Genomic DNA, 14,914 nt, shown 5'->3' on the forward strand with positions numbered 1-14,914 from the left:
TATAAACAGGTGTTAGCCTGGGTCAAATGGGAATCAAACCTGGTTCCTCTGGAAGAGCAGCTAGTGCTCTTAACCACTGAGCCATCTCTCCATCCCATATTCCATTTTCTTGTAACACAGCAGTTTTATTGTGGGAAAACTCACATACCATTCAGGACCTTTACAATACATAATTTAGTGGAATTTAGTGTGTTCATAAAGTTGTATTCCTTTATGACTTAGGATCAACCTGTGCCTAGCTCCTAGATCTTAAAGCTAGCCTTTCATCTCCACTGGTTTCTCATTGATCTCATGTTCAGGCAGATGTCCTTATCCTGGGACCTTGACCAATAGGTGCGTTTTCACTGATGAAATATTTAGATTTAATCAGTTTCTGTAGGGATCCAGGAATCATAGACAAGGGCTACTTCAGATAGATCCTTTCTTGCTCACAAGGCCTACCACCCCTTAAGGCCTTTCTTTATGGAAGTTTCAGAGGCTAGGATGTAGGCAAGTGGTCAAGGGTATGTTCAGTGTGCATAGTGACCTGAGTTTAGTCTCTAGCCCCCGATTCCAAGTCTTAGAAACTATACACAACATGTTGCACATTTGCCTAATACTTGACTGGTAATAAACTTACTTGGGAATCTGTGACTACCCTTGAATAATCTCAGCTCTGAACAAATGATCTCGGGAGATTCTAATGGTGGATCACCTTCCAGTAAACACAGTGGGACTTGTAAACAAATAAGGAAATGGATGGTAGTATATGTTTAGTGATCGTAAGTGCTGTGAAAAAAAAAAAAAGCAAGGCAGAAATAAATAAATAAATAAATAAATAAATAAATAAATAAATAAATAAATAAATAAATAAAATAAAGGGCTGGAGATTAGGGGTAGGGATGGTTGTGGAGAGTACCCACATAGAGTAAAGATTTGTAGGACACGAGGAGGTGAGCCCACGGGGACCTCGAACAAGAACCTTTCTTTTCATCTTGTTTCTCTGTGTAGCCCAGGCTGACCTCCAACTCAGCCTCCTAAATTATGGGATTATAGGTATGCACCAATGGGTAAGGACTTGTAGATCAGAGAAAGCAGGGAATGTACAGGTTCTGAGGCAGGAGCATTGCCAGAATGCTTGAGGAATGGTAAGGAGATCAATGGGTGCCATTCTATCCCATTCTATGATGGGATAGAATCTTGTGGAGGAGGCATGCCAGTGAGATGCAGCAGGCTGTGTAGGCTGCAAGAGAGAGAGAGACTGGAGCTTGTTCAGGAGGAGACAGGATGGTGTTGGAGAGGCATGAGGGGGGTTATTGCCTGACATTTTCAAAGCAGCATTTGGCTGTTATGTTACCATGTCTGTTATAGGCCAGGGCAGAATCCAGACCATGGTGGGAATCCAGGAGAGCTGATGCTGTTGCTTGTAGTGAGAAATGGCTGGATTTGGATATATCTTAAAAGTATAGTCATGGTATTTGCATGTGGGTTAGGTGGAAGGTATGAAGGGCAGAAAAAAAATTGACCTCAGCACCTGGAATAATGGCAGTGTCATTTACTGAGGAAGGATGAGTGTAAGGAAATCAGAAGTTGCTATTAGGTCTAGTAGATGTGAGGTGTCTGTTAGACATCTAAGGAGAGTGCCAAGTCTAGAAGTACAGTTAATAATTTAGTGAGTTCTTACCAAAGGTTTGGAAAGGCAGGAAAGCAAAGATTTTATTGAAAACAACTGTAATAATGGGAGAGTAAGGAAAACTACGGAGCTTGGGTGACTTCCGTGGGGATCCCGTGCCTCGGTGTGAGTTCCAGAGCAGGGTCTCCGTAAGCTTCAGCTTTTGTAACCCAGGGATAAACTCCCTTCACTGAACCCTAGTTTTCCATGTGTAAAATCAAGAGGTTGGAGTAGAACAATGTTCTAGAAACAACCAGGAAGCTTTGACCCAGACCTGTTGAGTCAGAATTGCTGTGTCTGGAGCCTGGGCATCTGTTTTAGTCATTTGCAGATTGTTACTACTACTACTACTACTGTTTTACATGTATTACGTTTTATTTCTTTGTGTGTGTATGTGCACACATGCCACGGTACTTGTGTGGAAGGTAGGGAACAATGTATAGGAGTTGTTTCTCATCTTCCACTACAGGTGGATTTTTCTTTGGGCCACCAGCTCACAAAAAATGACACAGAAACTTATAACTATCAAAGCTCGGCCTATAGCTTAGGCTTGTCCCTAACTAGTTCTTATAACGTAAGTTAACCTACATTTTTTAATCTATGTTCTTTTATGTGGCTTGGTCCTTTATCCCATACCCTGCCTTTATTCCTCTCCGAGTCCATTCTGTCTCCAGAAGTCCTGCCTAACCTCCTTCTACCTAGATAATGGCCATTCAGCTCTTTTTTTTTTTTTTTTTTTTAAAGATTTATTTATTTATTATGTAGACAGGAGAGGGCGCCAGATCTCATTACAGATGGTTGTGAGCCACCATGTGGGTACTGGGAACTGAACTCAGGACCTCTGGAAGATCAGTCAGTGCTCTTAACCTCTGAGCCATCTCTCCAGTCCTCAGCTCTTTATTAAACCAATCACAGTGACACATCTTCACACGGTGTAAAGGAATATTCCACAACATTCCACCATGTGGGTTTGGGGGCTTGAACAGTTGTCAGGTTTGGCAGTTGGTGCCTTTACCTGCTCAGCTGTCTTGCTGGCCCTGTTTATTTTCTGCTTTATAGGCAGACCACAGCAGTTACAGTGGCACCTGGAAGCCACCAGACACGATGATTTTGGAGGTCCTCTTCTGTTCTTACATCCTGTGTAATGCCTGTGCCTGCCACAGAACAGCTGTTTCTTATCTGCTTTTCTAAGGCGGAGGCTCCTTGGGCTGTTTTTCTGTTTTTAATTGTTTGAACGTCAGGTGTCTCATGGAGCGAAACATTAGCCATTCACTAGAATATGTGTGATTTTTTTGGGCCACTTGTCCTATAAGCAAGCCTTGATTATGTCCAGGAGAGTTGTGATGTGTGTATGGAAGGGTCTGTTATCCACCTTCGGAGTCCATACTTAGTAGAAATTTATTAGCTGTGCATAAGTTTGCCCAGCTGTTGTAGCCTTGTCTGTTCAGGGACTCTGAAGTCCTTAAGGCTAGTTTAATCATTCATTTGAATCAAAGTCTGGCCGCACAGCAGGGAGAAAGCCAGTCCTTAGGGCTCATAACTTCTTATTACTTTAGCTCTACCATTCCTAGTCTGGGACTTGGTTCTGGGTCCAGAAATATGCATCCCCTCCCCCCACATTTCCTTTGATCTCGTTGGTGATTTTGCTAACTTCCTTTGAATACCATCCATGGAAGCAATGTCTCAATGACCAATGTCCCCTCCAGAGTCTAGGCGGAAGCTCCTGCAGGTCTTGGGAGCAGTGGCGTGCTTTTTTTTTTTTAATTTATTTTAACTTTATTTTATGTGCATTGGTGTGAAGATGTGAGATCCCAGGGAACTGGAGTTATAGACAGTTGTGAGCTGCCATTTGGATGCTGGGAATTGAACCCAGGTCTTCTGGAGGAGCAATCAATGCTAATAACTGCTGAGCCATCTCTCCAGCCCCTTCAGTCTGCTTTCTTATGGTACTCAGGACCATCAGCCCAGGGGTGACACTACCCCCAGTGAGCTGTACCCTATTACATCAATCATGAGTCAAAAATGAGCTACAAGCTTTTCATACACCAATCTAGTGGGGACGTTTTCTCAGTTGAGGTTCCCTTCCTAGTTTGTGTCGGGTTGGCATGAAACTAGTCAGCATATCAGGCCTCCTTATTTATGAACAGCTTGGTTTAAACTCATTATCCTAGTGTGTAATGTGAGACCCTGTTTCAAAGAACAATAATGTTGTGGGTTTGGTTTTGCTTTTGTTCTCTAGGCTCATCATTTCTGAGGTGTCAGTCCCTAATCGATTTGCCTTGTTACTTTGGGCCTGATTGAGGAAACTTGTGGTGGCAGAGCAGCTGTATGATCTCATGGCAGCTGTGAGACAAAAGCGAGAACGGCTGGGCGCTCAGTGTCCTTCAGAGGCCTGCCGCCAGTGAGCTGCCTGCCTTCTCCTAAGCTCCGCCATCTTTCCCGTGGAGCCATGGCTGCTAACCAAGCATTCAGTGCACCGCTTTTGGGAGATAGCCAAGATCCAAAGTAGAACAGATAGTCTCATGAGTTGAGATCCAGCATTCTAGGTAACTTATAAAAGCATGAAACTTGAGCCTAGGACTCGTCAGTGGGTTAACACCTTTATTTATTTATTTATTTTTATTTATTTATTTATCTTTTATGTATGTATGTATGTATGTATGTAGTTACCTAGAAATGACAATCATATCCATGTGCCCACTAGACGTATGGTGGACAGTCACTCAAATTCTATGGTGTTCAGTTGCTTTTTTTTTTTTTTTTTTTTTTCCTGAGACAGGGTTTTTCTTTATAGCCTTGGCTATCCTGGAACTCACTCTGTTAACCAAGCTGGCCTTGAACTCAGAGATTCCTTTGCCTTTGCCTCCAGAGTGCTGGGATTAAAGTTGTGCTCCACCACTGCCCAGCTTAGTGGATTTGGTTTTTGGTACGATTTTGATATTTAAATTCTTTTTTTTTTTTTTTTATGTTGTGATGGTTAATTTTTTAAAAAAGATTTATTTATTAATTATAAATGAATGCCTGTATGTATTCCTGCACTCCAGAAAAGGGCACCAGATCTCATTATAGATGGTTGTGAGCCACCATGTAGTTGCTGGGAGTTGAACTCAAGACCTATCTCTTAACCTCTGAGCCATCTTTCCAGCCCTGGATTTTGATATTTAAAGTCAAGAAATTCTGCCTACTAATTTTGCCATAGGCATATAAAATTATATATTATTTTTACCCCTCACAGAATTCTAATTGGTCAGTTAGACTTGGTGAGACCCCATTCAATTAAGATGTTCCTTATTCCTTGCTAAAGTATTTGGTAAAATTTCCCAGACAATCTAGTAGAGCCTATAAAAACAGGGGAGTTTATACTCACTTTTTTCCTTCCATAGATCTTCCCTGAAGTGAAAACTTACCCTCACTCTGCCAGCCTTCCAATTGTTCTCTTTTGTTATTTGAAATAGGGTCTCATTGCATAGTCTGGACTGGTCTGGAGCCAGTTCTCCCTCAACCTTGCCCAGTTCCGGGTTGTTTTATTCTCCCATTGTTTCTTCCTTGGGAAAAATTGGTTCTCAGTCTGGCTCACTGAAAGCCAGTGGTCCTCATCATTCTCCATTGCCAGTGCGCCCTGAGCCATTCAGTGAACACACTAGGTCTGGATCTGGTCTGTCCAGATACTTCAGGGTCATCCTCTGCCACGGGCTGTTCTTCATGAGCCGTTGGCCGAAGGTGGTGTTTGTGATCTCTCCAGGCAAGGTTGCTAGAGCTTCCCAGCTTAGCTTGCTTCCTTCAACACATCGTCCACCCCAAGGTATGCCAAAGTCACTTATTTGTGTAATACCTTTTTTTTTTTTTTTTTTTTTTTTTTTCGAGACAGGGTTTCTCTGCATAGCTTTGCGCCTTTCCTGGAGCTCACTTGGTAGCCCAGGCTGGCCTCGAACTCACAGAGATCCGCCTGGCTCTGCCTCCCGAGTGCTGGGATTAAAGGCGTGCGCCACCACCGCCCGGCTGTATAATACCTTTTATTTTATGAGTTATTCCATTGTTCTTTTCTAACTAGCATTAATTGCCCTGATAAATCATGCCAGATGTGTATTAATAATTTTAGACTTCCACCCTGATATGGTGGTAATATCTGTAACCACACTCTTGGGAGTTAAGACATTACCATGAGTTCAAAGCCAGTTTGAACTACAGCGATCCTCTCTGAGAAATTCTGTAATAATTATCTTTGCCATTTATATCTCTTTTTCTGTAGGGATTATTGGGCTTTTCTTTCAAAAATTTTTATTTAATTTTATGTGTATATGTATGTGCCTGAATGTATGTATGTACATTATGTGATTGCAGTGTACAGGAAGCCAGGAAGCATATGATTCCCTAGAAGTTACTGATGGTTGTGGGTCACTATGTGGGTGCTAGGAACTGACCCTAAGTCATCTGCAAGAGCAGTAAGTGCTCTTAATTATTGAGCCATCTCTCCAGGCTCTATTGGCTTTACTTATGCATTGTTAACTTGCTTTAACAATTTATAATTTATTTATTATATAAATTATTATTTATAAAATTTTTACCACAACTCTGTAACACTTGGGAGTATTACATTTTATTTAAAGAAAAACAATTTTTTTTTACCCCCAGACAGGGTTCCTCTGTATATCCCTGGCTGTCCTGGAACTTGCTCTGTAGACCAGGCTGGCCTTGAACTTACAGAGATCTGCCTGCCTCTGCCTCTGAGTGCTGAGATTAAAGGTGTGTGCCAACACCTCCCAGCTAAGAAAAAAAATTTAAAGCAAGTTCTCATATAGCGTTCAGGCTGACCCCAGACATAATTGTTGCTGGCCTTGAACTCCTGATCATCCTGCCTCTAACCCCCAGAGTGCTGGGATTGCAGGTATGTGCCACCATATCTGTCTTTGTTTAGTTACTTTTTGAGATGTAGCCCAGGCTACCCTTCTCTCAGTACTGTAGCCTCAGCCTTCCCAAGAGCACCGTTCTGATCTAAGAACTCTTCACCAAGCCCTGTTGTTTTCTGGTGAAGGACACTGAGCCCCAGCACATCATTCACTGTGTGCTGAGACTCCTGTGCTGAGGAGCCACTCTGTGCGACTTTTCTTCAGCCTTCTTCGCTCTCGGCATTGGAAGGCAAGAGGAAACAGGGAGGGAGCTTCTGGAAAAGAGCCCTGAAGGCATCTCCTCATCGTTATGCTGCCCTGCACATCTGTTCACTTGGTATCCGGATGCTGGTGTCTGCCTGTTGTTTATGGACTCCAACAACTAGTCCATGAGACAAATATCTGTTCTGTTTAAAACCTTAATCTCATTCCAGTGGAACAGTCTGCTGACCTGTGTTTAAATAATTGGTATTGAAATCCACCATACCTGGCTGTCTTTCCAATGGGAGGAAGTATGCTTTTCTCATTTCTAGGGACCTCCTAGGCAGGGAGCTCTGCTCTTTGAGGGCTTGGGTGTTGGTGGTTGTGATGTGAGAAACCAAACTTGCAAGCCTCTTGAGAGGTAAGAGAAACACTTTCATCCTGCATCTGCATAACTTGCTAGTTAGTAATCTCATCACCCTAAACCGTTTTCTTTTTCTTTTCAATCATAGCTCCAATATAAATTGTTATATTGTATATTGTTATCATAATGTGATAAAACTTTTGTATTAGTCTTTTTTAAGCTAACAAGTAATTTTCTTTGTTGTGTAGATTATTGACCATGTTTTTGTTGACTGTATAATAGTCAAATATTTAATCATTCCCCATTCCTAGGTGTTTAGTCTAGGCCCTGAGTCTTCTGTGTAAGAAAGGATTGACTTTGAACTTATGATCCTCCGGCTTCCCCCTCTGAAGTGCTAGGATTATAAGCGTTCTCCACCCACCTGGTTCACCCCCCCCTAACACACTCTTGATTTGGTGCTGGAATTGAACTGACAAAGTCTTTCTGCGGATGCCAGCACCCAGATGGAGGGATCCGTCCCCTCAGCCTTAAAGTTAACTCTAAGACCACAGACATTGATATCTCTTTACTTGCATGATATTTTCCATTTTTATTCATGGTCTTTCTTTATTAAGAAGGCTGGAGAGGTGGCTCAGCAATAAAGAGCACTTGTTCTTGCCAAGGACCCCAGTTGACTCCTAGCACCCCAGCATAGTAACTCCTAACCTCCCACAGTGGGGTGCTGTGTCCCCAGTCTTCCTCACACATGTACGTGTGAGCAAAATACACATGCATTAAAAATGTTAAAAAGAGATTTTAATAGGAGAAGCAAGAGCAGCTGGGCGTAGTCGCGAATACCTTTGATTCCAGCATTTAGGAGGCAGAGGCAGGTGGATCTCTGGGAGTTAGAGGAAAGCCTGGTCTACAAAATGAGTTTCAGGACAGCCAGGGATATATAGAGGGACTCTGTCTCCAAAATCAGAAGAAGGAGAAGAAAACATGGAGAGAGGAGGGGGACAGCATATATGAATCTGAGTACACACACATGCTGCAAAGATCCTCAAACTCTGGCAGTGGGTGCAGAGGACTCTAGGTACCATTTGTTCCTGGTATTCATGTGTGTGGACTGTGGGAGCCACCCAGGGGTGAACATACCAATGAAATACAGGGAGTGAGTCAGGTAGAGGTGATGGGCTCAACTGGATAGGAGGGTATCTGCCCTCTCTTCTGGCCATGTGGTCATGGGGCCAGCCAGAAATGTCCAAGTATTGAGGAGTAAGACTTCACAGGCGGGCTAGAGAGATGGCTCAGAGGTTAAGAGCACTGCTTGTTCTTTCAAAGGTCCTGAGTTCAATTCCCAGCAACCACATGGTGGCTCACAACTATCTGTAATGAGATGTGGTGCCCTCTTCTGGCCTGCAGGGGTATGTGCAGGCGGAACACTATACATAATAAATAAAAATCTTTTTTTTTTTTTTTTTTTTAAAAAAAAAAAAGACTTCACAGGCAAGCTTGTTACCACATATAAACTTCTCCTTTTAGCCTCCCCTACCTTTCAGCAGGCTAGAAACCTCTTAGGCTGAAACTCAGGTATGTGACTTCATACTATAAAAGGTGGGGTTCTGCAGGGGCAGGCCAGTTGCACGTATGTATTAGTGTGGTGAACATTCAGTACAGATGATGTAGGACAGTTCAGAGAAGCCCTGGTGGTCATTGATTCTCTTCTTTGTTTCTCTTATAGCTCTTGTCAGCATCCAGCCATGGGGGACATGAAAACCCCCGATTTTGATGACCTTCTGGCTGCCTTTGACATCCCAGATCCCACAAGTCTTGATGCCAAGGAGGCCATCCAGACCCCCAGTGAGGAGAATGAGAGTCCTCTGAAGTCTTCAGGCATGTGTATGGATGAGAGCGCATCCTTGGCTCACTCAGGGTCCGCCCCAGATGTGCCGGCCGTGAGTGTCATTGTCAAGAACACCAGCCGCCAGGAGTCGTTTGAAGCGGACAAAGACCACATTGCTCCCAGTCTCCTACACAACGGGTTTCGGGGTTCAGACCTGCCTCCAGACTCCCACCATTGTGGGAAGTTCGACTCTGCTTTCATAAATGGAGACAGTATTCGGAGTTTTACGGGCAAGCTCGAGCCTTCCAAGTCAGAGCCGTTACCCACCTTCAGCCAGTTCAGCCCGATCTCTAGCCCAGAGCCCGAGGACCCTGTCAAAGACAACAGCGGGTTTGGGATAAAGCCCAAGCACTCGGATAGTTATTTCCCTCCCCCTCCTGGGTGTGGGGCTGCGGGGGGCCCAGTCTTGGAAGCTCTGGGTAAGTTCCCAGTCCCAGAGCTACACATGTTTGATCACTTCTGTAAGAAAGAGCCCAAACCAGAGCCTTTGCCTTTAGAGAGCCCCCAGGAGCAGGAGCGGGGTGGGCCGAAGGTGTCGGAGCCTCACAAGGATCTGGATTCCAGTCGGTTCTTTGGGGAATCTTTGGAATTCAATAGTCACTCTAGCAACAGTGTTGGGGAGCCCAAGAAGCTTGCTCCAGAGCTTAGTGCTTGCTCCTCTGTGCCCCCTAGGCAGCGTCTGAAGCCAGCCCACTCCAAACTGTCCTCTTGTGTTGCAGCCTTGGTGGCCCTACAGGCCAAAAGGGTGGCCAGTGTCACCAAGGAGGATCAGCCTGGTCACATAAAGGATTCCTCAGGGCCCACTAAAGAGGTTTCTAAAGGCAGCCCCAAAATGCCCAAGTCACCAAAGAGTCCCCGGAGCCCTCTGGAGGCCACTAGAAAAAGTATCAAGCCATCAGACAGCCCTCGGAGCATCTGCAGTGACAGTAGCAGCAAAGGGTCCCCTTCTGTGGCTGCCAGCTCCCCACCAGCAATTCCCAAAGTCAGAATCAAAACAATTAAGACATCATCAGGAGAAATCAAACGGACTGTTACAAGGATCTTGCCAGACCCCGATGATCCAAGTAAGTCCCCTGTTGCGTCACCTGTAGGGAGCACCATTGCTGAGGCCCCAAGTGAGGTGCCAGGGGATGAGGGCACAGCCCTGCCTGTGGAAGAGCACTTTCCTGAGGCAGGCATAAATTCAGGGAGCCCCCAGGGTGACAGAAAAGGGGACGAGAGCATGATAAAGGCCAGTGACTCGTCATCTCCCTGCCGCATCTCTGGGCCCCGGGCCCCAAAAGGAGCTGCCCTGAACTCACAGACGAGCAAGAAGCAACAGAGCACAGCACTTCAGGCATCAACCCTGGCCCCTGCCAGTCTGTTGCCCAAAGCTGTGCACTTGGCCAACTTGAACCTGGTCCCCCACAGTGTTGCCGCGTCTGTGACTGCCAAGTCCTCGGCACAGAGACGGAGCCAGCCTCAGGTCACGCAAATGACAGTTCCCCTGGTCCACCAGGTGAAGAAGGCCGCCCCTCTAATCGTGGAGGTCTTCAACAAGGTCCTCCACAGCTCTAACCCTGTGCCCCTCTATGCGCCAAATCTCAGCCCGCCTGTAGACAGCAGAATCCATGTGCCGGCCAGTGGGTACTGCTGCCTGGAGTGTGGCGACGCGTTTGCCTTAGAGAAGAGCCTGAGCCAGCACTACAGCCGGCGGAGTGTGCACATCGAGGTGCTGTGCACGCTGTGCTCCAAGACGCTGCTCTTCTTCAACAAGTGCAGCCTGCTTCGGCACGCCCGTGACCACAAGAGCAAGGGACTTGTCATGCAGTGTTCTCAGCTGCTTGTGAAGCCCATCTCTGCGGACCAGATGTTTGTCACAGCTCCTGTGAACTCCACGGCACCAGCAACCCCAGCCGCTTCTTCCTCCCCTAAACCCACCCCCACTTCAGGCAATGCCAACCCTGCAATTCCAGCCTTGCCACTTTACCCCGACCCGGTGAGGCTCATCCGGTATGGAACCAAATGTCCTGAGTGTCACAAGCAGATGCGAGACTATATGGTCCTGGCTGCACATTTCCAGAGAACAGCAGAGGAAACCGAGGGGCTGGTAAGTGGACTGTTGCTGTGTTGGGTGTTGGGCCTCAGGCCCACACAGGTTCATGATGGGAACTGGGGAAAGCCCACTAATGTGAGTCTTAGAAGAGGACATCTGCCTTCATAGTTAGTGTCTCACCTGATTATATAGTGCTTGGTTTTTATTTGCAAAGATACCCTATCCAATCTGTGAGGAAAGCCTGAAAACCTAGCAAGTTTAGCTGAGGGTGGTGGTGTATGTTTATAATCCCAGCACTAAGGCTAAGGCAGGAAGATCAGTTTGAGGCCAGGCTGGGTTATAGCAAGACCCCCGTCTCAACAAATAAAAACAAACAGTGTCTTGATGGACATGTCCCATGTCCACTCCCACTCAGACTGGCAGTTGTTTGGTCCAAATTCAGGTCTCTTAGGGCTTGGTGTGGGTGGTCTCTCTCTGGCCTCTAGCAGATGGCAGCATGGTTTTGGCATGTGTCCAAACAACCTGGGGTTGGGGACAGGTGAATTCCTGCCGTATCCCTTAGTCTGTTTTCTACGAACTGTGTCTTTAAGTCATTCCACCCCCAGTAGACAGCTGTTGAGCAGAGCCTCTTTGTCAGGACAGAGGCAAGGCTGAGCTGAAAGAAGGCGAGTGTAGGCATGGAGGCCTCAGGCAGTCTCCATCTCTCAGCCATGTTCTCCCAGCTCTAGAAAGAAGTTCAGCTTTTCTGCTTGTTCTGATTCCCACTTAGAGTTGGTGAGGTATGTGGTTTGTTTTAAAAGGCACTTGGTGCTGTACCCTTTAGTGCCCTTGGTATTGGTAGCAGATTCTGTCAAGAAGACAGCCTCAAGTTGTGTTTGTACATAGTTATAATCCCAACATGTTGGGCCAGAGGCAGGAGGGCTGTGTAGTAAGACTTTATCTTTAAAGAAAAGAAAGACCTCCAGACTGGACTGTGTTTGTGTATCTGTATGTATGTCTTTATGTGTCTTTGTGTGTCTGTTTATATGTACATATGCAAACATGTGTGTGCATGTAGATTACAAAGAACATAAGTTTTTTCTTATTTCCTTGAGACAGGGTCTTTTTTTTTTTTTTTTTTTTGGTTTTTCGAGACAGGGTTTCTCTGTGTAGCTTTGCGCCTTTCCTGGAACTCACTTGGTAGCCCAGGCTGGCCTCGAACTCACAAAGATCCGCCTGCCTCTGCCTCCTGAGTGCTGGGATTAAAGGCGTGCGCCACCACCGCCCGGCTGAGACAGGGTCTTTTTTAATTGGAAGCTCACCATTTTGCTTAGGTTAGCTGGCCAACAAGCTTCTAGGATCTGCCTGTTTCTACCCCTCAACACCGGGGTCACATTCATGCACAGCCATACACAGCATGTTTACATGGATACTATCTAACTCAGGCCCGTAGGCTTGCACAGCATGTTTACATGGATACTGTCTAACTCAGGCCCGTGTACACAGCATGTTTACATGGATACTGTCTAACTCAGGCCCGTGTACACAGCATGTTTACATGGATACTGTCTAACTCAGGCCCGTGTACACAGCATGTTTACATGGATACTGTCTAACTCAGGCCTGTATACACAGCATGTTTACATGGATACTGTCTAACTCAGGCCTGTATACACAGCATGTTTACATGGATACTGTCTAACTCAGGCCTGTATACACAGCATGTTTACATGGATACTGTCTAACTCAGGCCCGTGTACACAGCATGTTTACATGGATACTGTCTAACTCAGGCCCGTGTACACAGCATGTTTACATGGATACTGTCTAACTCAGGCCTGTATACACAGCATGTTTACATGGATACTGTCTAACTCAGGCCCGTGTACACAGCATGTTTACATGGATAGTGTCTAACTCAGGCCTGTATACACAGCATGTTTACATGGATAGTGTCTAACTCAGGCCCGTGTACACAGCATGTTTACATGGATACTGTCTAACTCAGGCCTGTATACACAGCATGTTTACATGGATACTGTCTAAATCAGGCCCGTGTACACAGCATGTTTACATGGATACTATCTAACTCAGGCCCGTGTACACAGCATGTTTACATGGATACTATCTAACTCAGGCCCGTGTACACAGCATGTTTACATGGATACTGTCTAACTCAGGCCCGTGTACACAGCATGTTTACATGGATACTGTCTAACTCAGGCCCGTGTACACAGCATGTTTACATGGATACTGTCTAACTCAGGCCCGTGTACACAGCATGTTTACATGGATACTGTCTAACTCAGGCCTGTATACACAGCATATTTACATGGATACTGTCTAAATCAGGCCTGTATACACAGCATGTTGTATTAGTTTGCTTTTTATTGCATAATAAAGACTATAATCACTGGCTAGAGAGATGGCTCAGTGATTAAAAGCATTTGTTGCTCTTGTAGAGGACCCAGGTTTGTTACCTGGCACCTACATGTTGGCCCACAAACACCAATAGCTTCAATTTCTGGGGATTTCATACACTCCTGACCTCTGGAGGCACCATGAATGCACATTGTACACACACAGATATGTACACACAGGCGGAATACTCAATAGTTATAAAAATGAAATAAATAAATCTTTTTTTAAAGGCCAGGTGATAGTAGTAGGCAGTAGTCTGCACCAAACCTCCGTGTGTCTGACAGACAATTGAGATTAAAACAAGGTTAAGAACCCAGCTGTATAACTGACATCTGAGGGTCTAATTCATAGTGATGGCAGGCGTAGGTGCAGTGTTACGTGGTTGTGTCAGTTAAATTGGGCCTGTGAGGTCTGGGAGAGGGTGTCTGAAGGGGTTCTGGCTGTGGGGAACAGAGGTCAGAGTTCTGCAGAGATGGTAAGGTGTGGTTGGCCATGTCCTGGGTAGTGGCAGGAACTTGAGCTTCTGCAGAAGACTCGGTGTCTGAAGTGGCCAGGGAGTACCATAGGGTCACCGTCTCAGTCAGTGTTCTATTGCTGTAAAGAGACACCGTAACTACGGCAACAGCAACTTTTTTTTTCCCGAGACAGGATTTCTCTGTGTTGTTTTGGTGCCTGTCCTGGAACTCACTCTGTAGAGATCTGCCTGGCTCTGCCTCCCGAGTGCTAGGATTAAAGGCGTGTGCCACCATCACCCATTGGCAACTCTTATAAAAGAAAGCATTTAACTGAGGCTTGCTTATAGTTTCAGAGGTTTAGTCCATTGTCATCATGGTAGGAGCATGGTGACACCCAGGCAGACATGGTGTTGGAGAAGTAGCTGAGAGTTCTATATCCAGGTCAGCAGGTAGCAGGAAGAGAGAGAGCCACTGGGCCTGGCCTGGGCTTTTGAAAACCCCAAAGCCCACCCCCAGTGACACACTTCCTTCAGTAAGGCAACATCTACTCCAACAAGGCCACACCTCCCAGTCCCTCTCAAGTAGTGCCACTCCCTGATGACCCAGCATTCAAATCTGTGAGCCCATGAGGGCTGTTCTTGATCAAACCACCACAGTCATGTAGAGCCTCTCATCTTCACCTTCTCTGTTCTATTTTTCTTGTGATAAGTCAGATGGAGTGAGGTCAGCATCCTCTCTAGGGGCTTTTGTGTTCTTGTTTGTCCTAGCGTATTTAAGTTGGGCCAGGATTCCTATTTCTGAGTTTGGTCCTTGAAGGTCTTTGGCTGTGAAGGTCTGGTGCCTAAGTCTGTGATGTTTTCCACATTGCTTTTTTACCCAAAGTCTTGTGTAGGTAGAAATCAGAGCATAGAATCAGGGCTGGCACCAATCTCATACTGCATTTTCCCCGTGTCGCTCTGTTGTGGTGGGAGCTACATAAAAGCACAATCCAAACATGTTTGAAGAGACTGTGCTGGAAGGCTGTTGGGCTTCTCTTAGCT

General features: G+C 45.7%; 1 protein-coding gene across 10 annotated transcripts in view; it reads left to right on the forward strand.

The window, feature by feature from the left end:
• Znf592 (zinc finger protein 592) overlaps window positions 1-14,914 on the forward strand; it is a 55,115-nt gene that overhangs the window by 23,236 nt on the left and 16,965 nt on the right. For all 10 annotated transcript variants that reach the window (XM_076545947.1, XM_042278751.2, XM_076545933.1 and 7 more), the window contains one exon: window positions 8,823-11,073. In XM_076545947.1, coding sequence (XP_076402062.1) covers window positions 8,842-11,073 — 2,232 coding nt within the window. In that variant the 5' untranslated portion in view covers window positions 8,823-8,841. The remainder of the gene's footprint in view (window positions 1-8,822; window positions 11,074-14,914) is intronic.

The sequence above is a fragment of the Peromyscus maniculatus genome, chromosome 1 (genome assembly GCF_049852395.1).
Source record: "Peromyscus maniculatus bairdii isolate BWxNUB_F1_BW_parent chromosome 1, HU_Pman_BW_mat_3.1, whole genome shotgun sequence".
NCBI lineage: Eukaryota > Metazoa > Chordata > Mammalia > Rodentia > Cricetidae > Peromyscus > Peromyscus maniculatus.